Source organism: Petaurus breviceps, unplaced genomic scaffold (assembly GCF_028583685.1).
Source record: "Petaurus breviceps papuanus isolate PSGF00001 unplaced genomic scaffold, PetGlider_PUasm1.0 79, whole genome shotgun sequence".
Taxonomy (NCBI): Eukaryota; Metazoa; Chordata; class Mammalia; order Diprotodontia; family Petauridae; genus Petaurus; species Petaurus breviceps.
The window spans coordinates 4413961-4441720 of NW_027186523.1; the positions used below are offsets into that span (position 1 = coordinate 4413961).

Below are 27760 nucleotides of genomic sequence, written 5' to 3' on the forward strand. Positions count from 1 at the left end.
TGAAGAAGTCAATCAAGCATTCCCTGTCACTGAAGGCCTCAAGAAAGAGACTGATGGATAACTTGCTGTGGATGTGAAGACAGGTTTCATGCTTTGGGTAAAGAATCTCCTAAGTGTCTTTTGAGACTTTCAATGGTAATCCTATGCTTCTATAATATTCTAGAATTGTTAATATGAAATTATTGGTTCTTCACAATATTATTTAGCATATTTATATCTTATACTCACGGTTACTGTAGCATTGGCTGGCATTCTAATATTTGGGTGGAATTTATAGAAAGAGACTGCATGGCCATTCACATTTTGTTGTAGAATATGATCTCCAATTGCCAGTTCTTTGTCAGGAGAAGAGTTAATTATCTTCACGAACAAACCACTGCCACTCACTTCAACTATTTTAATGTCTCCAAGAGCACTATAAAATAATATAACATGCTTTTAAAAGTTTATACCTTTTGTGACCAAAGCAATTTAGTAGCAGAATAATAAAAGACGCTAGTATGTTATTTAAAAATCCAAGAAAAATGAATTATTATAGAGATGCAGCATGTGGCAGTAGAAAGAGCATTATATTTAGATCCTGGGTTCAAAATGACTGTGTTCAAATCCTGGCTCTGTTACTTGCCATGCAAGTGACCTTGGGCAAGCCACATGACCTCTCTAAAGTGAGGGGATTGGATTAAATGGCCTGAGGTCTCTTTCAGGTTGGGATCTATGATCTAATGACTCCTTTTCCAGATCTAAATCTACAATTCTTTGATCTTAGTGGAGAAAACATAATACTAAGGAAACCTTGAATCTAGTTATAATTCAGAAGCTGATGTTAGGTAACTATAGGCAAATATCTTAATTGTTTTATGACTCCTTCCTTTCCAAAACTGTTATCTCCCTTATGTACTTTGAGAACATGAGATTATGTTTGTTTTCATTTGTTATCCTTTTTCATTTCTTGTTATATAGTTCCTTATGCATAAAAGCTGCAGAGTGGAATGTTATATACTACTAGAAAGAGCCTGGGGTAGGAGGTCAGGAAACTAACTAAACTCTGCCATTAAAACATTTCATCCATGTCTATTTTCTCATCTGAAAAATGAGAATGGGGCAGCCCAGTGTGGCAGTGGATATAGCACTGGCCCTGGAGTCAGGAGGACCTGAGTTCAAATTTAGCTTCAGACATTTACTAGCTGTGAAACCCTAGGCAAGTCACTTAACCCCAACAGTCTCTTGAAACAAAAAACAAAAAAAGGGGGGATAATAATGCCTGTGCTAACAATTTCAGAGCTGCTATGATGATAAAATGAGAAAATGTATATGAAAAAAATTTTAAATTTGAAAGGACCATACAAATACAAGATATTTTTATGCTATAGGTGGAAAATAATGTCTCTCTTTTTAAATGAAGAAATTAAAGGGATTTTGTTGTTATTGTTATACAGTTGTGCCTGATTTTATGTGACCCTAATCTGGGGTTTTCTTGGAGTGGTTTGGTATTTCCTTCTCTAGCTCATTTTACAGATAAGGAAACTAAGGCAAACAGGATTAAGTGGTTTGCCCAGGAGCACAGACTCTGGTCTTCCTCACTCAAGGCTGGGCACTCTATCCACTGTGCCACCTAGCTGCCTTTAAATTAAGTTACAGAGTAGTATAAACATTTAACAGATTTCTTTGTGAGACAATGGCAAATTATTTAGGTGTATATTTTTAGTTCTCAAAATATTAGGTTTATTTTCACTAGCAAATTTCCCAGACTGATTTTCTCATAAGAATTTTAGACTACTCCATAGATTTATTATACACCCTTAGACAAGATATTCATATTTCAACATATTTATCTGTGACATGGTTACGACACTTATCTTTAAGAATATTAATAAAATCAATTTAAAAATTTTCTCCTTATTTTATCTTGCTCCATGTATTTCCTACAGAGTAAAAAGAGGGTCAGGATAAAGACCTTTAAAAAAACCAAACTTCTCTATGCTGCCATCTCTCTTACTGAATTACTCTTTAAAAAAAAACTAAAAATAGCAAAATGAGCTAGTATTTCTTTTTACCCTGATGACAGGTAGTATTGACCAGTCTGTGATGGTTTGAGTCACTTGCTGAAATTACTCCGTCAAGTTGAGGTCATTTTCCCTAGTCTAAACTGTTCAGCTCAATTGTTCAAAGAGTAGTGCTAATAAGATCTAGGTTGTGACTTCATAGGCCATTTGCTTCATAGGATGTAGAGTTTTCCACTGAAAGAAAACCTCTTCCCTGGCTGCAGATTCTACCTCCAAGGAGGCCCAGGTAGAAGCATGGATAACCTAGAAAAAAACCCTCAATGATAAAAAATAACTCAAAGTATATGCCTTACTATTTGATGGGATTCACAGTATAATATCTAGAAACAAAGGATCACAGATTGATAGAATCAGGATTTATGATACTTAAGATATCTGAGGAATTATCTAACCTAGGGGCTTTTAACCTTAGGGTCTGGGTCTGTGGGAGATTTTATGGGATTCATGAGCCATGAATGTAGATTGAAAAATATTTTAATACCATCTCATGTGTATCTCCTTGGCAAAATTTGATGCAGTCTCAACAAAAGAAAGGCGTAAGTTCATTTTTATAAGCACTAGGAAAAAGTGGGTCTACATTCTTGATTTGAGGTACATACAAGGCTTTTTGGTTTACTTTTTGCCAGTACTATATGCATGTGTATGTACATATAGCATATATAATGTGTTATACACATCTATCTATCTGTCTCTCTATTTATCGAATTGGGGTATTTGGGGATATTTAATTTCTTTTTTTTTTTTAAGCAATCGGGGTTAAGTAACTTGCTCAAGGTTACACGGCCAGTTATTTCTGGGTGTGGTGCTGAGTGTCTGAGCCCAGGATTTGATCTCCAGGTCATCCCAACACTGAAGCCTGTGCTCTTACTCGCTGAGCCACCTGGCCGCCCCTGATATTTAATTTCTTATAAAACTAAATGCCTACTTCTTTCCTTGAAAGAGAACACTCACTATCATTACATGCCTCTCTAGACATGTTAAAAATGAAACATTCTATTTTTTTACTTTATAAATGTTATCATCTTAATGTTAAGTTGTTTTTTTTTTTATAGTAGATTCTTCCATTTTCCAATACAAACTTTCATCATTTCTCCACAGGACACTAAGAAATAATTTCTAAATTGTGTATTTAAACAGAGAAGCAAGTCATTATAATGTCTTGACTGTTTTTAATTACTCATACATGCAATTAATTTTTTCTTTTTAATGCTTTTTCTTAAACCTATGATTACTGAAAAGTACTATTAATTTATTAAACTTAAAGATGCATTGTATCCGTAAGTTAGAAAATAATTTGCTTTATCAAGTGGCTTCTCTATTAAGTATCAGAATTAATCGTTGCCTTCCTTTTGAAAAAAGGCCTACATTTATGGGGAAATATTTCATAAATTGACAAGTACTTCAATACATGAAGAAAGGGTCAATCTTTTGTCAGGTTACCTTTTCTTCCTTTAAATCCCCACATACATGCTAGGTAAGAAAATGGATTAGGTAACCTGTTCCTCCTCCTATGTCCTCCTTTTAATTCCCCACCTTACCCATTGTATACACCAATGAGAGCTTTCTATAACTGGTTAACCATGACGTTATTATCTTACCAATGTCCTTTCTTTTCCTCCTTTAAACACGCCATCTTTAACTTATTATGAGACCTATGATTAAATTAACATTCTTCCCCTGAATGAAAAAAAATATTAAGCACTTATGTTTCAGCTAGGGTGCTCCTTTGTAAAATAGTCACATTTGAATTATTTGCTCTGACTTTAGGTAGGTTCTCCAGGACAGATCCATGCTAGTAATCTTATTTTAATTTTTATTTAGATGTTTCCAATTACTCTGCAGGTAATGGCAAACCAGTTAACTTGTTACCTGGAATTTGCCTTTAAGCTATTGGGTTCCTTCCACTAGTTCACACCTGCCTAAAACTTGCAATCGTTGACTGGTGGGAGAAACTATCGAGACTTCCTCATGAATTCAAGTTAGACTTGGTAGAGGATCTATTCAGTCTGTCTAATGTGAGGCTGGGAGCATTATATCTGCCCTAATAGTCTCAGCTTGTCTCAAATGTCTAAAGAACTAGAATGGGTAGGTATATTGTGTATTCTGCTTCCCTAGTATTTTTAGTCATAATCTTGTTTTACTTCCCTATCTGAACATACCTAGTACCCATTGGGGTGCTGGTGAGAATGGGAATATATCCTCTACCATGGCAATCTAGAATCCATCTGGTATGGAGCAAAAGCCTTTGTGGGGGCAGGGCTTTTCTCCTAACCTTCCTGCCAATTCCCCCTTTTTTTTCTTGACCACCTCCATATATAAATCTAAACTTAAGGTTCTTCACAATCTGGCCTTATTTGATGTAGCTGATGCTATTTCTTTGCTATTTCAATCTCCTTTCTGATCAAACCTTTTATAAGAGTTCTAATAATTATCACATTAGATTAGATTGATTAAAGGCAACTTTTCTCTCTTCCTGCTTTAGGTCATTTTTACAAGCATCAAGAAACTGGAGAAAAGTCAAAGAGCAAGAAGGAGAAGCAAAATAAGGGAAGGAATGGGCCCAAATAATCTACCAACTGGATAACTGGCCCTTGAACAAGTGAACTGCCTACATTTTTAGGTTTTTAAAAAAATTTTAGTTTTGGTGCATCTGGCATATTTTATCAAGTAAAATATACCATTTACTTTCAGTTTGCAGCTTTATAAAAGGGGGTAAAGAATACAACTTAGGGCTATGGAATAAATCAGTAAAAATGAAAAATGAGAACTTTTGGTTCAAGTCAATTTCCTGCCAGTCTCTGCCCTCCAACTGCAATCACATGAATGAACCTTTAAATTAAATGGTAACAGTTTGAAACAAGAACATGTACCTGGATTTAGATATGTTGGCCTCATCTGGAGACAAAGTTTTATTTCTACCTGGGAATCCGGAATGCATGAGGTTTCTCTTTGGGTCCAAGAACAAAGAGTGAAAGTAGTCCTTCCCATCTCCTAACATACTGGGCTGAGGTGTAAGGGCTGCAAAATGTGGTTTCTGGAGCACAGGGACAGAAAAGCTGTCACTGCCTTTCCAAAGGAAGTAGAGACCAAGAGTTCGACAAATAAAAAGAAGAAAAAAAGAAGCAGTAATTTACATCTTTTCCCAACTATAATGCAACATTATATAATTCCCATTTCTTATGATCAGTATAAAACTATCTCCTCAATGAGAATTTAAAGCTTTAAACCTGAAGCTAAGAAGTTACATATGGTAAGTGAATATTTTTAGTGACACATCAATATATACCCTGGGGAGAATTGGTTCTGATAAATGATGTCACTAGTAGAACAATCATTCTGAAATTTTGGTGCTTCTAGCAAAAACGTTATTGATTAGGAGCAGTAGAACATCTGAGTTCTCTTCCAAATTAAGATATATCAGAATCTCTATAAATATATCTTTGGTATGAGAAGTAAGGGAGGGCAACTAATCTGCCCCAACTTTGCCTTCCCAAACATAAGTCTTAAATAAGCTCTGTTCCCTTTCTTTTCTTAAACTTCTGTGTTTTGGAACTTCTGGTGCCAAGATGGCAGAATGAGGCAAGAACTCCACAGAGCCCTCCTGAATTCCCCTCCAAACAACACTTCAGAATCAATTTAGGAGTGAGGAAGCAGTTTACCAGTACAATAGGACAGGTCTATCTCATTGCGGAGCCCCATAAATAAGCAGGGCAGCAAGCCACACCTCAGGGGGCCCAACAGCAAGGCTCTGAGACCCAGGGCAATTCACCAGGGAGGCCCTGCCCCTGTACAGGCCAGCAGCCTTGAGGTAAGTCAGTAGTCCTAGACCAGCAGCACATCAAGGCCCCGACTCCAGTGCAGACAACCAGCTAGGTTCCACCCCCAGTGCAGGCCACCAGCAAGGCCCTGCCCACATTGCTGACCAGTAGTGAGACTCCGCCCCCAGACCAGGCAACAGTAAGAGGCCCCAGGACAGACCAAGAGTGAGACCTTACCCCTGGGGCAGGCCAGCAGCCAGATCCTACCCCTGAGATCAGTTAGTAGAGGGGCTGAGCCTACAAAGCAAGTTAACAGTGAGGCCTCACTCCTGGGGTAGGCCAGCAACAAGACCTTGCCCCTGGGGTCTGCTGGCAGAGAAGCCCCACCTATACAGCAAGCCAGCAGTGAGGCCTCACCCCTGGGGTAGGCCAGCAGCAAGACCCTGCCTCCAGGTCAGTTAACAAAGAGGCCCCACATCTGGTGAAGGCCAACAGAGAGGCCTCACTCCCAGTACCAGTCAGTAGGAGGCCTCCTCATTCCAGTAGCAAGCCAGCAACTCGACCCTGAGACCCAGTAAAAGCCAGCACCAAGGCCTTGAGACCTGGCAGAAGAAGCTTGGGACAGTGCAGAAGCAGAGTCCAATGCTTATATAAAAGTGCAAAGTCAGAAAATAGGCAAAAAAAGAAGAAAAATACTAATTACAAAAAAGAGCTGAATATAGAAAATTACTATGGTAACAGAGAGGCACAAACTTAGAAGAGGACAAATGTCAAAACAGCTACATGTGAAGAAGTCTCAAAGAAAAATGTAAATTGTTCTTTGGCCCAAAAAGAATTTCTGGAGGAGCTTATAAAGGATTTTAAAAAGTAAATTAGGGAAGTAGAAGAAAACTGGAAAAAGAAATGAGCATAATATTAGAGAATCATGAAAAAAGTCAATAGTTTGGTAAAAAACTCAAAAATGGGAAAAGATATACAAAAGTTCACTGAAAAAAAATAATACCTCAAAAATTATAACTGGGCAAGTGGAAGACAAGGACTACATGAGACATTAAGAAATGATAAAACAGAATTAAAACAAAAAAATAGAAAATGTGAAATTTCTCATTGGAAAAACAATTGACTTGGAAAAAAGATCCAGGAGAGATAATTTAAGAATTATTGGACTACCTGAAAGCCATGATCAAAAAAGAGTCTGAACATCATATTTCATGAAATCATCAAGGAAAGATGCCCAGATATCCTGGAATCAGAAGGCAAAATAGAAATTGAAAAAATTCACTGATCATCACCTGAAAAAGATCCCAAAATGAAAATTCCCAGGAATATTATGGCCAAATTTCAGAGCACCCAGGTCAAGGAGAAAATATTTCAAGCATCCAGAAAGAAACAGTATGAATATTGTGCAGCCACAGTCAGAATTACATAGGATTTAGCAGTTTCTACACTGAAGAACCAGAAAGCTTAGAATAAGATATTTCAGAAAGCAAAGGAGTTAGGATTACAATCAAGAATCACCTACACAGCAAAACTGAGTATAATCCTTGGGGGGAATCAACATTTACAAAAATAAAGGCCTTTTAAGTATTCCTGATGCAAAGACCAAAGCTGAATAGAAATCTGACCTCCAAATACAAGACTCAAGAGAAACATAAAAAGGTAAAAAAAAGAAACAAAAGAAAATAGAACAGATTTAATAAGGCTAAACTGTTTATATTCCTACATGGCAAGATGATATTTGTAACTCTTAAGAACTTTATCACTATAAGGTAATTAGAAGGAGTATATAGAAAGGCAGTGTGAATATGAGATGATTATGATGGGATGATATCCAAAAAAACAAAATTGAGGGGTGAGAAAAATGACTGCAGTGGGAGAAGAGAGAAGGGGGAGTTAGAATGGGGTACATTATCTCACTTAAAAATGATGTGAAAGAGTTATCATGGTGGAGGGGTAGATGGAGGATTGGCTCAAAGAGGAAATAACATATACACTCATTTGGATATAGAAAACTATCTTGCCTTACAGTAATATAAAAATGAACAGGGAACAGAAAAGGGGCCTGGGGAGCCAATAGAAAGAAGGGCAGATTGGGGGATGTGGTATTCAACAGTAAAAAACTTGCAGGGAAGGACAAGATAAAAGGTAAGAGAGAGAGAAGGTTAAACAAGGGAAAAATTGGGTGGAGGAAAATATAGGAAATACACAATTATAAGTATAAATCTGAATGGAATGAACTCACCTATAAAATAGAAGCTAATAGCGGAATGGATTAAAAAGCAGAATTCTACAATATATTGTTTACAAAAAATACATCTGAAGCACTGACACACAGATAAGGGACTGGTCCAGAATCTATTATGCTTTCACTGAAGTGAAAAAAGCAGGGGTAGCAATCATGATCTCAGACAAAAGTAAAAATAGATCTAATTAGAAGAGATAAGGAAAGAAACTATATCTTGCTAAAAGGCATGATAGATAAAGAAGTAATATCAATACTAAACATTTGTGCACTGAATGGTGTAGCATCTAAATTGTTAAAGGAGAAGTTAAATGAGTTACAGAAGGAAATAGATAATAAAACTATACTAATGAGGGACCTCAATTTCCCCCTCAGAATTAGATAAATTTAACCAAAAATTAAATAAGAAAAAAGTTAAGGAGGAAAACAGAATTCTAGAAAAGTTAGATATGCTAGCTTTCTGGAGAAAACTGAATGGGAATAGAGAGGAATACACATTTTTTTTTCTCAGCTGTACATAGCACCTACACAAAAACTGACTACATATTAGGGCATACAAGACTCACAGCCAAATGCAAAAAAGCATAAATATTAAATGCATCCTCTTTAGATCATAATACAATAAAATTATATTCAATAAGGGGCAGTGGAAAGATTAAAATTTAATTAATTAAAATTTTAATTAAAATTAAAATTTAATTGGAAAATTAAAGAATCCTAAAGAATGAGTGGGTCAAAGAACAAATTACAGAAACAATTTCATTAAAGAGAATGACAATAATGAGACAACATACCAAAATTTATGGGATGCAGAGGCAGCTAGGTGGCACAGTGAATAGAGCATCAGCCCTGGAGTCAGGAGGACCTGAGTTCAAGTTCAGCCTCAGACACTTAACACTTACTAGCTGTGTGACCTTGGGCAAGTCACTTAACCCCAATTGCCCTGCATTGCCCCCTTCGAAAAAAATGCAAAATTTATGGGATGCAGCCAATGCAGTACTTAGGGGAAAATTTATATCTCTAAATGCTTACGTCAATAAAATAGAGAAAGAACAGATTGATACATTGAGCATTCAACTAAAAAAAAAATAGAAAAAGAAAAAATTTTAAATCCCCAATTAAGAAAACCACTGAACTAAGAAATAAAACTAGAAGCTGCCTTTATGAAAAGAAAACCCAGTAAAACTGTTAGTTAATTTGATTTAAAAAAGGAAAGAAGAAAACCAAATTGCTAGTATCAAAAATGAAAGGAGTGAATTCCCATTAATGTAGAAAAAATTAAAACAATCATTAGGACCGACTTTGTCCAATTATATGCCAATAAATCTGGCTAAGTGAAATGGATGAATCTTTATACAAATATAAATTGCCCACATTAACAGATGAGGAAATAGAATCCTTAAATAACATAATCTTAGAAAAAGAAATTGAACAAGTCTTGATCAATGAACTCCCTAAGAAAAAATCCCCAGGGCCAGATGAATTTACAAGCAAATTCTACCAAACATTCAAAGAATAACGAATTCCAATACTACATAAATTATTTTAAAAAATAGGTGGAGTCCTACCAAATTCCTTTTATACCACAAATATGGTGCTGATACATAAAGCAGGAAGAGCAAAAACAGAAAAAAGAAAACTACAGGCCAATCTCCCTAATGAATATTGATGTAAAAATTTTAAATAAACTACTAGCAAGGAGATTAGAGCAATGTATCACAGGGATCTTACACTATGACCAGGTATGATTTATACTAGGAATGCAGGACTGGTTCAATATTAGGAAAACTATTGACATAATTGACCATATCAGTAACAAAACCAACAGAAATCATATGATTATCTCAATAGAAGCAGAAAAAGCCTTTGATAAAACACAACACCCATTCCTATTAAAAACACTGGAGCACCTAGAAATAGAGCTTATCTTAAAATGAGTAATATTTATTGAAAATATTTATTTATTGAATATTTTACACTTATTTATATACTTATTGAATATTTATTGTGATATTTAATGAAAACCATCAGCAAGCATTATTTATAATGGGGAAATGATAGAAGCCTTCCTGATATGATTAGGGGTAAAACAAGGGTGCCCATTCTCACCCTATTATTCAATATTGTACTAGAAATGCTAGCTATAGCAATAAGAGAAGAAAAAGAAAATTGAAGGAATTGGAATAATGAGAAAACAAAACTATTACTCTATGCAAATGATATGGTTGTATACTTAGAGAATCCTCAAGAATCAACTAAAAAGCTACTTGAAATAATTAACAACTTCAGCAAAGTTGCAGGATACAAACTAAACCCATGTAAATCATTAGCATTTCTACATATTACCAACAAACCCTGAAGAAAGAGATAGAAAGAGAAATTTCATTTAAAATAACTAGACAATATACCATTCTGACAAGATAAGTCCAGGAACTATATAAACACAACTGTAAAACACTTTTCACACAAAGTCAGATCTAAGCAACTGGAAAAATATTAATTGCTCATAGGTAGGCCAAGTCACTATAATAAACATGACATTTCTACATAAATTAACTTACTTATTAAGTGCCATTCCAATCAAACTACTAAAAATTATTTTATAGAGCTAAAAAAATCATAACAAAATTCATCTGGAAGAACAAAAGATCAAGAATAAGAAGGGAATTAATAAAAAAAAATGTGAAGGAAGTTGGTCTAGCCATACCAGATCTCAAATTGTATTATAAAGCAGTAATTATCAAAAACAACCTGGTACTAAGAAACAGAGTGTTGGATCAGTGGAATAGATTAGTAAAGGAATGTAGTAATCTAGTGTTTGAGAAATCCAAAGATCCAAGTTTTTTGGGACAAAAGCTCATCATTTGACAAATACTAATGAGAAAACTGGAAAACAGGATGGCAGATACTAGGTAAAGACCAACATCTCACACTGTATACCAAGATAAAATCAAAACAGGCACATGATTTATACATAAAGGATGATAACATAAACAAATCAGGAAAGCAAGGAATGGTTGAAGTGCCAGATCTGTGGATAAGGGAAGAATTTAGGACCAAACAAGATATAGAGAGCATTAAGAAATATAAAACAGATCATTTTGATTATATAAAGTTTAAAAGGTTTTATTAAAGAGATTTTGTTCTGTGAAGTTTGGATTCAGTCAAGTGGCTGCCCTTGAGGACCTAAAGGGCCATTCCCCACCTCTGGATTAGACAAATACAAATTAGAGTGGTTTAAATTTAAGGTGGTTCAATACAGAATTTGATTCCAATGTCTGCACAATTTTCCTCTTTGGAAACTCCTGGTGGTCGAATACAGTTACCACTGATTTCTATCTGTAGAAAAACTCAATAGATTTTCTATCAACTGGTATGCAAAAATTGGTGTCAGAGAAGTTTAATAATGGAATTGTAAGGGGAGAATTTTTCCACTAAAAGTCTTATTCTCATGGTTCCTTGTAGGGTGTAGAGAGATCAGGAGATACCAGTTAAGCAGTTCTGACAGATCATACTTGTAATGGGAATGTAAATTTAAGAACTTTCCTGCCCCTAGGCCCTTTGATAGGCTTAAGTGCACCTGGAACCTGTGGCCAGAGGCTTGTTTTTCAGGAGATACTTTGTGATTGGGCATTGGGTCAAGAGGGTTGTTACATTCTCTGAGCCAGGAGAAGGCTATATAAACCCAGATGTAAGGCTTTGTTTTGGGGTTCACTTTGAGTCGAGTTGTTTGATTTGACCAGACGAGACTATGGGCAGCCATTGAGAGCCCCCTGGCTTTGAAAACCCAGATGTTGATGCTTCCCTCTCTGGTAACTGTGACTAGGTATGGATGTAATGGTCAGACAGTTGGAGGCCTTTCTGCTTGAAATGTTTCTCTGTCTTCTTGTAACTTCTGTCTGTATACTCTGAAGTTTGGGGTGCTGACTTTTTCCCCTGAACTAGGTAAATGATATGTTTAATTGATTAAAGCAAGATTGTTAACCCATTTTGAGTTGCTTTCCTCTAGAAAAGCAGATCTAAGAACCTGTGTTGGCAGCCACCCTGCGTATGCCACGATGCTTGTTGTTACACTACTGAATTTGAAAGTTTTAGCATTATAGCCCTAGTAATGGATGTTGGTCTGTTTTCTGAGTGCCAGCTTAGCTAAATTTAGAAAAGTTCATCTTTAACAATAGGTTAGCTGCTAGGGGCTAAATTATTTTAACCAAAGAAACTACTATATTGGTGAGCTATAATAATTAGAGAATAATTCATATCTTCTATTAGGTACAACTGAGACATAGCCATTTCTGGCTGCCATGAACACATAGAATTTCTTTGAAATTTATGTTTCATTTTTTATAATGTTATACTTACTCAAGTTGTCAGTTCTGTAATAATTTGTCAAAGATGATCTAGAAAATTTTTGTGCGACTGAAGATAGAGTTGATCCTGTATTTAGAGTGCTGGACACATAGCTTTTGAGAGTTATATCCTGGTTTGATGGCTCTGACAAATATGCTGGAGAAAAGTGGACTGAGGATTGTTGTTGCAGGTCTGCACTGGGTAAAAGCTCTTCTTCACTTCTATGTTCAAAAATAGTATAAAACCATAATTTAATCATCAAGGTAGGAAATTAATATAAATAGACTAGGAATATGAGAAAGGATATCAGTAATATTTAGCTTTTTTTTAAGCATATACTTCATAGTCTATGATATCTTGTATTACTAATCTTGGAAATCTGGATCAAACTCTTTGTTATTATTTTATTACCTGCTCTTCTAACTTAATCCTTGTAATTTAACTAATATTTATATACTAATAAGGATCCAGTAGTTTATTTCTACTCTCAGAAATTACTTTTGACTTACACATTCTACATGCAAGTAAATACTTCCAAATAATACCTTTTATGTGTGGGAGTGATAGAAGGATAATAATAATTATAATCACAATAATAATTATCTTTTCCATGGTACTTTAAGATTTGTAAAGCACTTTACATATGTTATCTCAATTAATATAGATGTAGAAGGGAGAAATACATTTTAAGTACTATTATGATTTTAGTGAATTTTACAATGAACATAGCTGAAAGGGTCTGTGATTTTTAAAAAGCCTAATTTTACTAATGCATGATCATCTATAAAATCAGGGAAGCAGAACTTAGATGATATTCTAAGGTCTTGTCTAGCTTTAAATCCATGTACTCTTTTGAGTACTTTTATCAATGGAAAACATCACTTTGATTTATGCAGTATCTCTTGAAAAGTCTATTTTTTAAGGATAGTTAGGGTGACCCCAAGCCTTTTCCTTAGGCCCTCAAGGCAACTGCTCCAGAACAGACTCCTTAAATACAACCTTATATCAATTTGCATTTTTTATTCAACTTAAAACTTGCAAAAAATTCCAGAGATGCAAAGACCTCCATCCCTCCACTGAGACAACTAGATTCTCACCTTTTTTGCCCTCTGCTCAGATGCTTTCCTTAAGCTACAATCCAACATATTTTTATTTCCTTTAATCATGCATTCACTAGAAACTCATATGGCACAGTTTTTGTTGTTTTAAGCTAGATGTAACTTCAATAGCAGTCCTATTATTATGGCTAAAATTTACATACTGATTTAACTACATGATCTCACTCTATCCTCACAATAATCCTGTAAGGGAGGTGGCACAGCTATTTTCTCCATTTTAAGTAGGAGGAAACTGAGGCTTAGGAAGGTTAAATAATTTGTTCATAGTCACAGAGTTGTAAGGGGCAAAATTCAAACCCAGATCTTTTGTGGGTTCAAGTACAGCACTTCTCTAGTACACCATTTTGCAGGATTCATATTCAACATAAGATACTGTAATGTAATGCCAAGTAAAGGCAACTTCCCAAGGTTCAAAATACCAGCATAGGTGCTCTCCATTTTATTCAGTGACAAATTAAGAACAGATAGAATCAAAATTTAACATCATTCAAAATGAAGCATTTACTAAGTGTGATTCAATAATCTCCAAGTACTACCCCACCCCTGGACATTACATTCATTTAATCAATTACAAAGTCCCTCTTCTAAATACTACTCCACCCCAGGCTGTACATTCATTTAGTCCATCACAAAGCCCCTCTGCTCAAATGGAGATTAGTTTCCAATCATAAGTAAAGTACATTCATTTGTTTAATCACAGAGCACAAAAAGGTCAAATGTTCCCCACCCTTGGATCACAATTGAATCTACCCCAGAGTTACAACAAGCTTAAGCACAGCACTTAAAACCCAAATGTAGGTCTTTTCTTCATCTTGACAGGAGGCAAGTTCTCAGCAATCTTTGTTCCTGGGGAGACAAAGCTTAGCAAGGCCACAAGATACATTGCCAGTCTCTTCATTAATTCATTCTCTGTCTGTAGAACAGTCCTAGGACCCCTGAAAACATTAGCAAAACCCTCTTCCAGGATTTCTGTAAACATACAACAAGAAAATCCTTCTTTGGGGCTTCTGAATCAACAGCAAGGTTCCAAGAATTCTGCCACAACAGCACTGTCCTTCACCAGTGGACAGTATTCACTCTCTGTCTGCAGAACAGTCTCAGTAGCTCTGAACCAACAGCAAGGTTCCCAAACTTCTGCAACAACAGGACTGTCTTTCACCAGTGGACAAATCTGGCAAAACAACATCAAAACAGACAAAGTACCAGCAAAACAGCCATGTCTCCTCAGTCCTTGGCAGCTCTGGGTGGCAGCTCTCAAAAATCCTGGGCAATTCAAAGTGGCCCTCAGCAATCCTCTCAGTCTCTCTCTGCCTCCAAAAGGGCTGCTTCCAAAAACTTCTTCTGCCTCTCTCTTGTGTCTCTCCAAATTTACATCACCAGCTCCTCCACAAGTCCATCCCACAAGTGGGATTAACAAACTTTGGGTTTTAACACGATCAAACCAAAAACCAAGCCAATACAGGGGAATCTTTAAATTCCAGTACTATTACAGATACTTGGTAGCAAGTCACATATACACACACACACACACACACACACACACACACACACACACACACACTATATGAGCCTCAGTTTTCTTGTGAGTAAAATGTGAGTAACATAGAGATAATAACAGCACTTGCCTTTCAGGGTTGTAGTGAGGATCCAGTGAAATAATCCTACAAAGCCCTTTGAAAATACTTAAAGCACTATGCTAATGTTATTATTACTATTCTTATTATAACAATCCCTATACCATTACCTACTTTATGGGATTGCTGTGATGAAAGCAGGAAAGAGCTTTGTAAAGATTAAGTGTGTTATCACTCTCTTTCTCTGCATGTGCATATGCATACACACACATATATATACAAATATATAGATACAAAACACACATAGATATATAGACATACACATACATATATGTGCATGTTAAGCATAAGGATCAGGATTGAATCTTTGATTTTAGAACTCCTAGATGAAGAAATTTCTACCAATATAGGTTAGCACATTCTTTGCAATTTATAGTTTTAGAGAATTGCTTGAAGCAATGAGATTTAAAGTGAGTGGCTTGGAGGTAACACAGGCAGTATGTATCACAGGCAGGGCTTGAATCTAAGTCTGATTAGTTGTAAGACCAGCCCTCTATTCACTATGCATATATATGTTTGTATGTGTAGGTATATATATTCACACACATATACAATATACATTTGCACATGTATGTGTGTGTATATTATATATATTATCAAGTGCATTTTCATTATTATTATTCAGTATAACTGTTGCCTTTAAACTGGCTTGCCCTCAGCTTTTCTGTCAGATGCCGTACCCAATGAGCACAGTCTTAAAGACTCTGGCTCTGTGAATCACTCACACTAGCTCCACACCATGCTTACAGTGAATTAAGTCCTAATTCTCAAACTTCTTTGAAACCCCTAAAATGAAAAACACTCAATTTTCACTCCAACATTTAATATCTGACAGCCTAGGAAGCCAAATTTGTAAGCAAGGCTTTAACTTTCTTTTTTTTTTTTTTTATTAAGCAATCAGGGTTAAGTAACTTGCTCAAGGTTACACGGCCAGTTATTTCTGGGTGTGGTGCTGAGGATCTGAGCCCAGATTTGATCCCCAGGTGCAATGCGAATGTAAATTTTAAAGATCTTCCCTGCCCCTAGGCTAAAGTGCACCAGAAGCCTGGGGAGGGAGGCTTGTTTTTCAGTAGATACTTTTTGATTGGCCAGTGGGTCAAAAAGGTTGTTACATTCTCTGAGCCAGGAGAAGGCTATATAAGCACTGATGTGTAGCTTTGTTTTGGGACTCACTTTGAGAAATGTTCTGTGATTTGATCTGAATTCTGGGAAGCCGTTGTTGAGAGTCCCCCGGCTTTGAAAAACCCAGAATGTGGAAACCCAGATGTTGACTGGGTATGGATGTAATGGTTGGACAGTTTGGAAATCTGTCTACTTGATGTTTCTGTCTTGATAATTATGCCTGTATACTTTGAGGTTCAGGGTGCTGACCTTTTCTCCTGAACAAGGTAAACGATATATGTCTGACTGATTAAAGTAAGCTTGGTAACCCATTTTGAGTTGCTTTCCTTTAACAAAGCAGATCCAAGAACCTGTGGTAGCTGCAAACCCTGAGGACGCTTGGGGTGCTTGCTGCTACACCAGGTCATCCCGACACTGGAGCCAGTGCTCTTACTCGCTGAGCCACCTGGCCGCCCCTAAGCAATTGGGGTTAAGTAACTTGCTCAAGGTTACACGGCCAGGTGTTTCTGGATGGGTGCTAAGTGTCTGATTCAGGGATTCGATCTCCAGGTCTTCTCAACACTGGAGCCGGTGCTCTTACTCACTGTGCTACCTGGCTGCCCCAAGGCTTTAACTTTCAAAAGAACATGATAGCAAAAATTTCAGATAATTAAAGGGGCTGGGGGGCAAGGTGTGAGACTATTTCAGCTATGGCCAAATGGAATGACACAGGATAATGTAAAGATGTTTTTTAAACTCAGAGAAAGCAGGAAACAGGTTTTCCTTCTTCTAAACTTCTCATAGCTGCGTTTCATTTCAGGCAAGTTGGTCATGTCTTTTTCACAGGCTTCATTTTATAAGCCTCACCTTTTTTTTTTCTTCCTCCCTCAGTAAAACAAAACATTTTCAAAGGAAACTGAATTATTATAAAATAGAAACTCCTTCCACAAGTCTGCATGAATGCTGTACTCAGGGAAAGCTGGCACGGGACTTCTGAGCCTTCTCACTCTTTAAGTAGTTTAAGACATTTCTAATGGACACAAATAGCATTTAAAGGGCTTAACTGCTTCAGCAATGGACTTGTATAATACAGTCCATTGTTCAAACCTTGCACTGATCTCAGCACTGAATTCCTAGGGCAGAGATGAAAATATTCCCCATGTTTCAAAAGCGTTTTCCTTTACAATATAGAAATGTATCTCCTGTTGTTAGTTTTGACTTTGTCAGAGTAATTATTTAAATGCTAAGGCAGAGAAATAAAAAAAAAAAAACTTACTAACCCAGCATTTCAATGTTGTTATAATTGGGGAAGTATTGAATTAGTAAGATCACCAGCTATTGAATTTTAGGTGACCTTGAGGTCTTTGGATGTCAGAAGGTAGAACTGAATTAAACATTAATTAGAAGACATCCAGGTCTGAACATAAGGGTAGTTCATTTATGTTTATCACTTTAACAACTGAGTTATGTTGGAAGCTATATTTTTATTGTAGAAACTTGTTGAAATCACTGTCAACATTTAAGAATCCAGGGTAATCATTATGTTATTAGTAATAGTAATGCTGACTTAGCAGTTATCTTTTATAGATTTCTATCTCTGATCATTTATATTTGATAAACTTAAAGCAGTTTCTAAAAGGCAAAATGAATCCTCAGAAGGCCCCTGGAAATTTCTGGACTGCCTCTACATTTTGAAAAGCTGTTGCAAAGAGATATATAAATTCCCTGCATTGTCAAGTTGCATTTGCTCATTATATGAAGGCATTCATTTATTCATTTAGTCACTCATTCAACAACTGAGTGTAGAGTCTATTATGACCCTTGTATAACTGATGAGATGTCCTAACTTCTGTTTAAACCAGGGACTCATACTTTATAAAAAATGTTAGTTTGTTTTGGTTGGGAATAGTTTGAAGTTCTTTTCTTGCTCTAATCTAGTGTGTTTCAAACTAACACAGCCATGGAACACTTCTGGCCTCTCAGTGTAATAATGGAATCCATAAGTGCCAGCCCAGGATATTCTCTAACAATAAAGGGAGATTGGAAAAATTTAGGAGTATTTTAAGACAGTTCTTAGAATATGAAATTTTTACACCTGAATCATTTTACATTTATTATCACAGAGGAGAATATACCACCAGCATTGAAAATGTCTCAAGTACATGTCACATGGCAGGGAATACAAGGGTTCTACAAAACACAATTTGCTGTTTTAGAGAATTCATAAGATCAAGTACATTTCAAATTGATTTACTTGGTTCTTAAAAAAACAGATACATATGTAGTTCAGTTCAAGTGCTTGGTTCTAACTTCTCAAAACTTAGTATTTCTCATGTGACTGTTCTAGTTGTTGATGCCCTTACCTATTCTTTTCCTTTGGTTGGCCTCCACGATCACTGACTTCACTTTGTAAGTGTACTTCACTTTGTTGAACTGCAGGATTTTCCTGAGGAGTTTTCTCCTCTTTCATCTTGACTAGAGGATCTTGTTTCCTAACAAAATCAAATCATGGTATCAGGCAAAAAATCCAGTTGTAGTGCAGGTTTTTAAAGTGGCCTAAATTAAATCAACTGAGCCAAGTAACTGAAAGTAAACCAAAGGCACCTGTTTAAAGTTTAATGTCAGGATTAATGAGAAATGTCAGAAATGTCTGATGCCAGAACCAAGATATGTGAATGTCTAAGTGTTACTTACACCATACAGTGAATGCACTTTGTGAATAACTAAGTTCTATGGACCTTGCACACTCTTTGTACCTTATTTTCTCTGTCTATATATAATACTTACCCATCCCTACCTAATAAAAGTGCTATGAGGATAAAATTCAAATCTTAGATATGAAAGCCCTTAGGCAGATCTGTACAATAACCATCTAATATTATAACTGAAGATAATTCTTTCTGACTGAGATTTATGAATCATTTCCTACTAAAATGACTCTTGCCAGTGGCCAAAGCAATTGCTGAAAACAACAACAACAACAACAACAACAAGGTAGAATTGAGTAGCATTCTATAGCCGAGGAACTAAGATTCAGGCTTTGACATCCAGATAAGGTGTTGGCGAGCCATGGGTCACAGGCCAAATCCAGTCAACTGTCTATTTTTGTACAGTTAATGAACTATGAAGGATCTTTACATTTTAAATTAAAATATTTTGTAGTTTTAGATATTTAAAAAATGTAAAAGCCAGTCTTCGCTAGCAAGCCATACAAAAAGAGATGGGCTAGATTTCGCTCATGGATCATAGTTGGCCAACCTCTGATTTTTAAACAATACTGCCTCTTTTAAAACTATGAGATAATGTCTAAGTACATGTAAGACTTCAAGTTAGGCACAATTTACTATATTAATGTTTCACCTGCTCTAGAGAATAGTGAAACAAAGTAAATGAAATCTATGTACAAGAGCATCATTTCCTTTTAAGTATTTTGCTTTCAGCCAAAATGTTCAAAGAAAGTCAAAGTGCCCCATTTATTATTTTGGATTCCTTACTGAGAGCATAAGGATGGTGCCCAAAGAGTGGTGGTACAAATCTCAATGAGGAAATCCTAAGAATACCTTTTCTTGAACAAATGGAAAGACTGACAATGAGGATAATGAATCTACCTTATGTAGAGGGAAACAATACAGTCTAGCGGGTCTAAGTACCTAACTAGAAGCTGGGGAGCTAAATAATGACCCTACCTCTGCCTATAATGAACACACTAATTTAGAACAATTTGAATAATCTCTCTGTACATCATTTTGTCCATATGTAGATCACACGTACTCCTTCCTATCTTTTGTGAGAATAACATGAGAGTAACAGATGTGTAAAACTGAGGGTTTATTAGCATAATAACAATACAGATTACTACTGAAAATTATTATCATTGGATGAGATTTAAATTTAATTAATTTAATTAAAAGACTGCTTTGCACAGTAAGCACTTAAGTGCTTCATTCATTCATTTACAAATTAGTATCTTAGAGTAAATGATATAATTTAAATACAAAAAAATCAGCATATAGCAGCTGCTTATATTTTAATATTTCAAACTTAAAAGATAATAAGCATTTTACACAATTGGCAACTTAGCTTTGTAAGATAAAATATGTGACTATCTTTACCTATCACACTGATGAAATGAAATCTTGTGACAGTGTTATTATGGACCGATTATGGAAATTTAGTATAAAAGATTTGTAGGCTTATACTTAGTTTGGAGAAATTAAAATGGATTTAAAATAGTTGTATATCACTCCAGATTCCCAAATTCTCTCTAGTGAAGTTTCCTACTTTCAGAAAGTTTTATTCATGGGCTATATAGAGAAAGAAGCTAATTATGACCTCACATAAAAAACACCTTGCATAGCTGATTGCTCATTATTTATCAAAGCAGTTTAAATAAATAAAATGTCAACTGAGAGGAGTTTTGGGATGTGTTAGATCTGAGTGTGTTTCCATTTTCTGTTTCCCTGATGAGTTTATTTTCCCCTTCTTTTCCTTCCCCACTGGATGGTGACACGTCTGCAACTAAATAAATTTCTATTCTTATGCTACTCCAACCAGAGGAGTGTTTCTCCCCAGAGACAGAGGAAGAAGCATTTCAAACAACCTTGGAGCTCAAGGTTTAACAAAGCTTTTACAATAGGCCAAGTGCCACATTTATCATATTTGTGTGCTTGAGAAGAATTCTAAAACAACTGTTTAATAAACATTTGTGGTACTCTATACAGAGTAGATATATACACGGCTAAGAAGATGGTTTCAAGAAGAATAAGAGTCAGAGTTGGTAAAACATAGGACTTAGCCAGGGAAGAGATGTGTAGAAAATGGCATGTGTGTTCTGAGCTCTAGCATCTTCTCTGGTTCTTGTGCTGAGGTTCAGAGGGCTCAGAACCAGCCTGGGATTTCAGTGAATATCTTGTTTCCATAAAGAGAAGCTCAGCATCCTTATACCCTCACTGAGTGACTGAGGAAATCTCCTTCCTATTATGTTGGTGATGAGACAGAGCAATTACCAGGGAAATGAGATGAGTATCCCTCAGGGGACATGTATGAAAGTGGCAGTCATTTGGGAATAAGGGCAAGCAGAGAAGTTTTAATACCTAATTAAATTCTGCTTTTGTTATTCTATTTGATTAAACACCTTTGATTAGAAGTCTTAGTGAATTGGCTTGATTTGGTACAAGAAACATTAATGAGGGATAGTGAGCTATGGATTTGAGTAGATAATTATTCTAACAGTACTATGACTCTGGAAAAAAACTTAGGAGTTTTTTCATTCTTAAATACAGGAGACCCCAGGAAGCTAGATCTGTGGGACCTCTTCTAGGATCTCTGTTGTTTGTATGTTCTAGCATTGCAGGAATCCACTGAAGATTTTTCTTTTTGAAATTTTCCCTTCTAAGCTATGATTGGATAGCAAAGTTTTGTGATACTACTTTTCTAGGCCAGAACAGTTGATTTAAAAATAACATATACTATTGTTTCCAACTGTGCTCTATTCAACCTCTATTCCACAGTTAATACATTTCCCTTTGTCTTAGACCACTTCCTCTTGTACTATTTCTATCTTCTAGAATCCACCAAAACACGGTTTCTTCCAGAAGATTCTGAATCCCTAGTAGTCCTCTAGTTCATTCCTTCATTACCTCTTGCTTGGACTACTAACTTCCTAATTAGCCTTCCTGATTCAAATCTTTTCTCTCCAGTCTAACTTTTATGTGGCTGCTGATGTGATATTCCTCAAGTACAGGTCTGACCATGCCACTCAAAAAGCTTTAATGATTTCCAATTGCCTTTAAGATGAGATACAAATATCTCCACTTGACATTTAAGGACTTTCACAAGCTGGCTCCAGTCTATTGTCCCAGGCTTATTACATATCACTCTTCTTCAAGTACTCCATGTTTCAGCCATACCAGCCTATTTGACATTTCTAATCCACAATATTCTGTCTTCCACCTCTATGCCTTTGTAGAGGTTATACCCCATGCCAGGAATGCTTTCTCTCCTCAACTTAGAATTCTTAGCTTCCTCCAAAGTTCAGCTCAAATGCTAGCTTCTATATGAGGACTTTCCTTATTCTCCTACTAAAAGTCCCCCTTTCCCCAAATTATGAATACATATTGTTTTCCCTAATAGAATGGAAACTCTTTGAGGGTAGGTGATATTTTGGTTTTGCATCCCCAGCACCTGAATCTGCCATATTTGCTGTTTAATAAGTACATGCTGATTGAATGAATGAGTTTACTAGGAAAGCTAAGTAGAAACAAAGGCAAGGGTACAAAAGGAAACTTCTACAGCATCTGGGTTCTCAGTTTGCCTTGGTTCCTGATTATTGCTTCATCTAATTCTGGATGGTTCAGTTTAGCTGTGGATAAATTTTCTCAGTCTATCCTAATAGCCCAGTTTTTTTCCCCTTGGCTATCTTGTCAGGGGACCTAAATCCTCAAATGCCCCTTTTAATCCCTTGGATATTACTTAGGTCCTCTTTTTATCCTGTTAGAATAGGCTGGGTGTGCTGGTCACACATGGCCTTCAGCAAAGAAACAGACATTTATTATTGGCCATTTAATTTGCTATTCTAAGCTTGTCAAAGAGCTCATTATGCCTCAAAGTTTATGGAACCATACCTTAATTGCAACTGCAAACACAATGGTGCTTATTCCAATAATTTTTTCCCTTACCCTTGTTTATCTCCCATCCTCTGGAGAGGTACTCTGCTATAGCAGAACATCTCTGGACTCATCAATTACATGTTTGTTCTTAATAAGCATCAATCTGTCCTTTTTAGTTTGAGATCTAAGAGCCTATGAAAATAAAATACAAGTACTGGCAGTGGATTATACTGATACTTAATGAAGACAATAATATCTCATCAATAGTGAATTCTTTCTGATTATTTAAGTGAAACTCTCCTAATGCAGACACTTCTTTGCATCATTATCAACAAATATCTCAATATTAATTATTTGCAAAGCATTGTGAAGAATATGAAAAAATGCAAAATGCAAAAATGAATAAAGTCTAAAGTTTAGGTATTGCCCTGATTATTTGTGGCCCTGTGCAGTTTAACTCCAACCTCACCTCCCTTGTCAGTACAGTAGTGCATAACCTCATATACTTGGCCTATGTTTAACATAGCCAAACTAGATTACATATCATCTCCTAAACATGTTCTGTGCTTTCCTGTTTCCATCAGGATGCCAGTGCCTATAGTAACTTCCTTCACCACACCCACATTTCTGTCTATTGAAAATTTTAAGGCTTAGCTCATAGTCCACTCTTTTCATAAAGCTTTCCTTGCCTCCCCTTGCCAAAGGCAGTGTTATTATTCTTAGAATTATCATACCACTTTGTTTGTATTTATATTTTATTTTGTGTTCTATTTAATTTTGTATGTCTTATCTTTCCTATAGTAGTATAAATTCTTTGAGGACAGAGGCTGTGCCTTTTTTTTTATCTTTACATTCACCTTAAGGGAAGTGGACTTTGTTAATCACTTGACTTTTTTTTTTTTTTTGCTTTTTGGAGGAGGGGAAGGCAGAGCAATTGGGGTTAAGTGACTTGCCCAAGGTTGCATGGCTAGTAAGTGTTAAGTGTCTGAGACCGGATTTGAACTCAGGTCTTCCTCACTCCAGGCTTGGGCCTCTATTCACTGTGCCACCTAGATACCCCTGCACCACATTTTTTATAGCTCCAATTGTTACAATGTTTTCCCACACAATTAAGTTCAAATCTGTGTTTCTGTAACTTCTACCTTGTTCTGCTCCCTGGAGCTACATAGAATAAGTCTAATCTTTCCATATGACAGCATTTCAAATACCTAAAGGCACTATGTTTCTTTTCAGTTTCCTTTACTCTAGGGTAAATAAACATATACATAAAACCATGTATAGCATGGCTTTAAATCCCCTAACTATTCCAGAAACCTTCCTCTGAACATCCCAGTTTGCCATTTGCCCCTTTTAAAAATGTGGTCTCAAGAAATGAATAGAAAATTTTATAGAATCATAGATTATTTAAACTGGAAAGGACCACTTAGGTAAAATTTATTTTATCATTGGTAACTTTATTTTTTTAATGTTTTTTAAAAATTTATTTTTAGTTTTCAACATTCACTTTTATAAGACTTTGAGTTCCAAATTTTAATCCAACCATCTCATTTTACATATAAGGAAACAGGCGAAGAGAAATGAAATGACTTGGACAGTATCACCCTGAAAGCTAATAGCAGTGTCAAGACTAGAACCAGAACCCAGGGCTCTTGAGATGCCCCCCTTCAGGTATCTTTCCACCATAGCATAGCTGCCATTGAAGATCATCTGAGCAGTGTAAACTCTCTGCCTGATTGTATTAACTTTGCAGGCAAATCCTCGGCATTCCTATATATTTCTAACGAAGTCCAACAGCAAGAAATAGAAAGAGAAATTCCATTTAAAGTCACTGTAGACAGTATAAAATATTTGGGAATCTATCTGCCAAAACAAACCCAGGATCTATATTAACACAATTACAAAACACTTCACACAAATAAAGTCAGATCTAACTAACTAGAAAAACATCAGTTGCTTGAGGCTGGGTCAAGCTAATATAATAAAAATGACAATTTTACCTAAATTAAATTGCATATTTAATGCCATACCAATCAATCTACCAAAAAATTACTTTATAGAGCTAGAAAAAATGGTAACAAAATTCATTTGGAAGAACAAAAGGTCCATAATACCAACCGATTAATGAAAAGAAATGCTAGGGAAGGTGGCCTAGCTATACCAGATTTTAATCCGTATTATAAAGCAGCAATCCTCAAAACTACTTGGTACTGGCTGAGGAATAGAGTAGTGGATCAATGGAATAGATTGGGTACACGAGACTCAGCAGTCAATGACTATAGTAATCCACTGTTTGATAAACCCAAAGACCCCAGTTTTGGGGATAAGAACTCAGTATTTGACAAAAACAGCTGGGAAAACTGGAACATAGTATGGCAGAAACTGGGCATAGACCATTATCTAACACCATATACCAAAATCAAGTCTAAATGGGTGCATGATCTAGGTATAAAGGCACTCTCATGGGGTATGGTTATACTTTGAGTTGCTTTATCATCACAATAGGGATGGATTTGTGATGATCTGTCCACTAACTCAAGCCAGGTCCCTCTCATGATCAGTGCATGAATTTGCCAGGCAGCTGGCCAGGGGAAAGTGTTCAGTTTGTGGTCACAGAACTGTGCCCCATCTAGTAATTAATTCCTACAATATACAACAGCTACACTTTGAAGACATAACTCAGGAGGGAGGATCTGACAAAAGTTAATTGGTCTGGAAAGAGAATGAACCAGTAAAGTGCAATATAATGTGCACAAACAGAAGAAACAGCAGTGCTTCCTTATTCAGAATCAATAAAATCACACAGCAAGTCCATACTATTTCCCAAGGACTGGCTTTAAAAACCCAGAAAACCTAGGACAAAAGACAGAAGACTAATGTTTTCCCCTCTAGAGCTTGGGAGAGAGGGAGCATATCAATAGTAAGATGTTCCTGGTTTGTGGAATGAGAGGGTGAGCTTGCTTGAGAAGGTGAGGTAAATTTGAGGAAAGACTTAGACTAAGCTGGGCACTGGGAGTTAGTCGGCGTCTGGTTCTGTAGCTCCTTTCCCATGATGAGAGCATGAAAACTGACATCCAAAGGAGCATACTGGTGAATGAAGCAGTGAAAGGCTATAGGTGGGGACATTAACAAAGCCATTTCACCTACAGGATAATCATTGTTCTATCTGTCTAGTGCATATGCATTTACTTTAGACAAATTATCCAGGACAGAGAAGAGCAATAGAAAACTTCCAAGGTTAGAGTTACAAAGTTTCACAGCTAAAGGTGTGTATGTTGTAAGCTGCATATAAGCATGTGAGAAATGATTATTTCTTTCTGGTTTTAACAACTAATTATTGTATTAGGACCAAGTTTTCCCCCCTTTTCTACTTCCTCATCCAGAAATCAACTGGTGTGGGAAATCTTTCTAAAAGACTTACCCAGCCAGAATGGCTGAGATCTAATCAAAGACAGCAAAAAAATACTAAGTTTAGGCTAAAGGTTGCATTCCTGCTCACTGTTTGCTCAGACAGGTCTGGGGGAATGTGGATCCTCTCTTTTATCAGACAGATATGGAGATTGATAAGTCTCTTTGACCAGGACATGAATGATCCAAGTGGATAACCCTCATTTTAATACAGCCCACCTCTCATTATAGTATTGATTCTCTCTCATTACTTGTTGTCTAATCAGAGTTGATTTTCATCCTCAGGTGCACCCCCTTTTCAAAAGACTTAATAAATATTGAAGGTTCAACAGGTTCGCTCTCTTTGGCTGCCGAGGGGACGAGTCTGTTTTTGTTGACTGTTTTCTAGATGTAGTCAATAAAACTAATTTTAATTTACCCAGAAACTTGGTGTCTTAGAACTTGCATGAAGCTTGGGAAGTAATAGGAGGACAAATAAAGAAAAGTTCTTTCCTATCTAAGGAGCAAGGGTTCTAGGGCTCCTTTTTTTTAGGTCTATAGTCAACAAGCCTGAGGTGAAGGAGCTAAACCAGAGCTAGGTTAGGAAAACAGATTCCTGGAAAGGTGAAGATGTGTAGAAGGCTTGCTAAAATTAAAGCTAGATAATCTTTCCCTACCATCCAACCAGGATTAGGTCATCTGGATTCCAAGACAACATTGGGAAGAGGAGGTTTAGTCATAGGGTTCAGAGAGGAAACTAGATAAGAGTAAGGCCCAGTCACATCTATCTAAGACCAGGATAAACTATTAAGATGTCTAAAATCTTACATAAACAGGTCCCATTTAACTGCCCTTTGTAACTGCCCCTGTGGTAGTACTCAGTACTAAGTTTCTTAAAGTAATAAAATACTTAAAAGAAAGACTCTTTAGCTTCAGAAAATAGGGCATGGAGGAGTCTTCATCTGAGAGTGGCTCAATCTGAGAGAGACTATGATAGACAGTCACCAATAGGGAGGCACCAGAAAACCAACTTGGGTGCTACTGCTAATAACTGAGTATTAGAGAGTGTAGTTGGTCCAAGGTGGCATACTTGGCCATTATATACAGAAAGGATAGAAAGGAGGTATTTGTGCCATCTTGTGTCTGCCAAAACAGCAGCATTATGTAACAGATGATGAAATGGACTCTCATTGATATATATATATATATATGTATGTATGTATATTTTTTCATATATATGTGTGTATGTTCCACTCTCTTCTCCTCTTTCTCTCAAATTAGTAAATAGAATTTATTTTGCTTTTTAGAGACATTTTATCCCCAAGACAACAGTGTTAGAAAGAAAGAGGGCCAATCTTGGAATCAACAAGGGTCTGAGTTAAAATCCTGTGTCATATACAAAAAGAAAACAAAACCTTCTTATTGTCTTTGTTGTCAACCTCAGATTTTCAGCATTTTTGAAACTCTTCAGACATGTAAACATGCTAATTTTTATATTCATCCAC

The 27760-nt window shown here is 36.2% G+C and overlaps 1 protein-coding gene across 1 annotated transcript in view; it reads right to left on the minus strand.

The window, feature by feature from the left end:
* Nucleotides 1–27760, minus strand: part of LOC138175697 (lamin tail domain-containing protein 1-like) — an 88841-nt gene that overhangs the window by 31895 nt on the left and 29186 nt on the right. The window contains exons 2-5 of the mRNA XM_069106210.1: nt 18627–18755; nt 12423–12631; nt 4934–5129; nt 229–415 (exon numbers count right to left, since the gene is read on the minus strand). Of these exons, the coding sequence (XP_068962311.1) occupies nt 229–415; nt 4934–5129; nt 12423–12631; nt 18627–18733 (699 nt within the window). The 5' untranslated portion in view covers nt 18734–18755. The remainder of the gene's footprint in view (nt 1–228; nt 416–4933; nt 5130–12422; nt 12632–18626; nt 18756–27760) is intronic.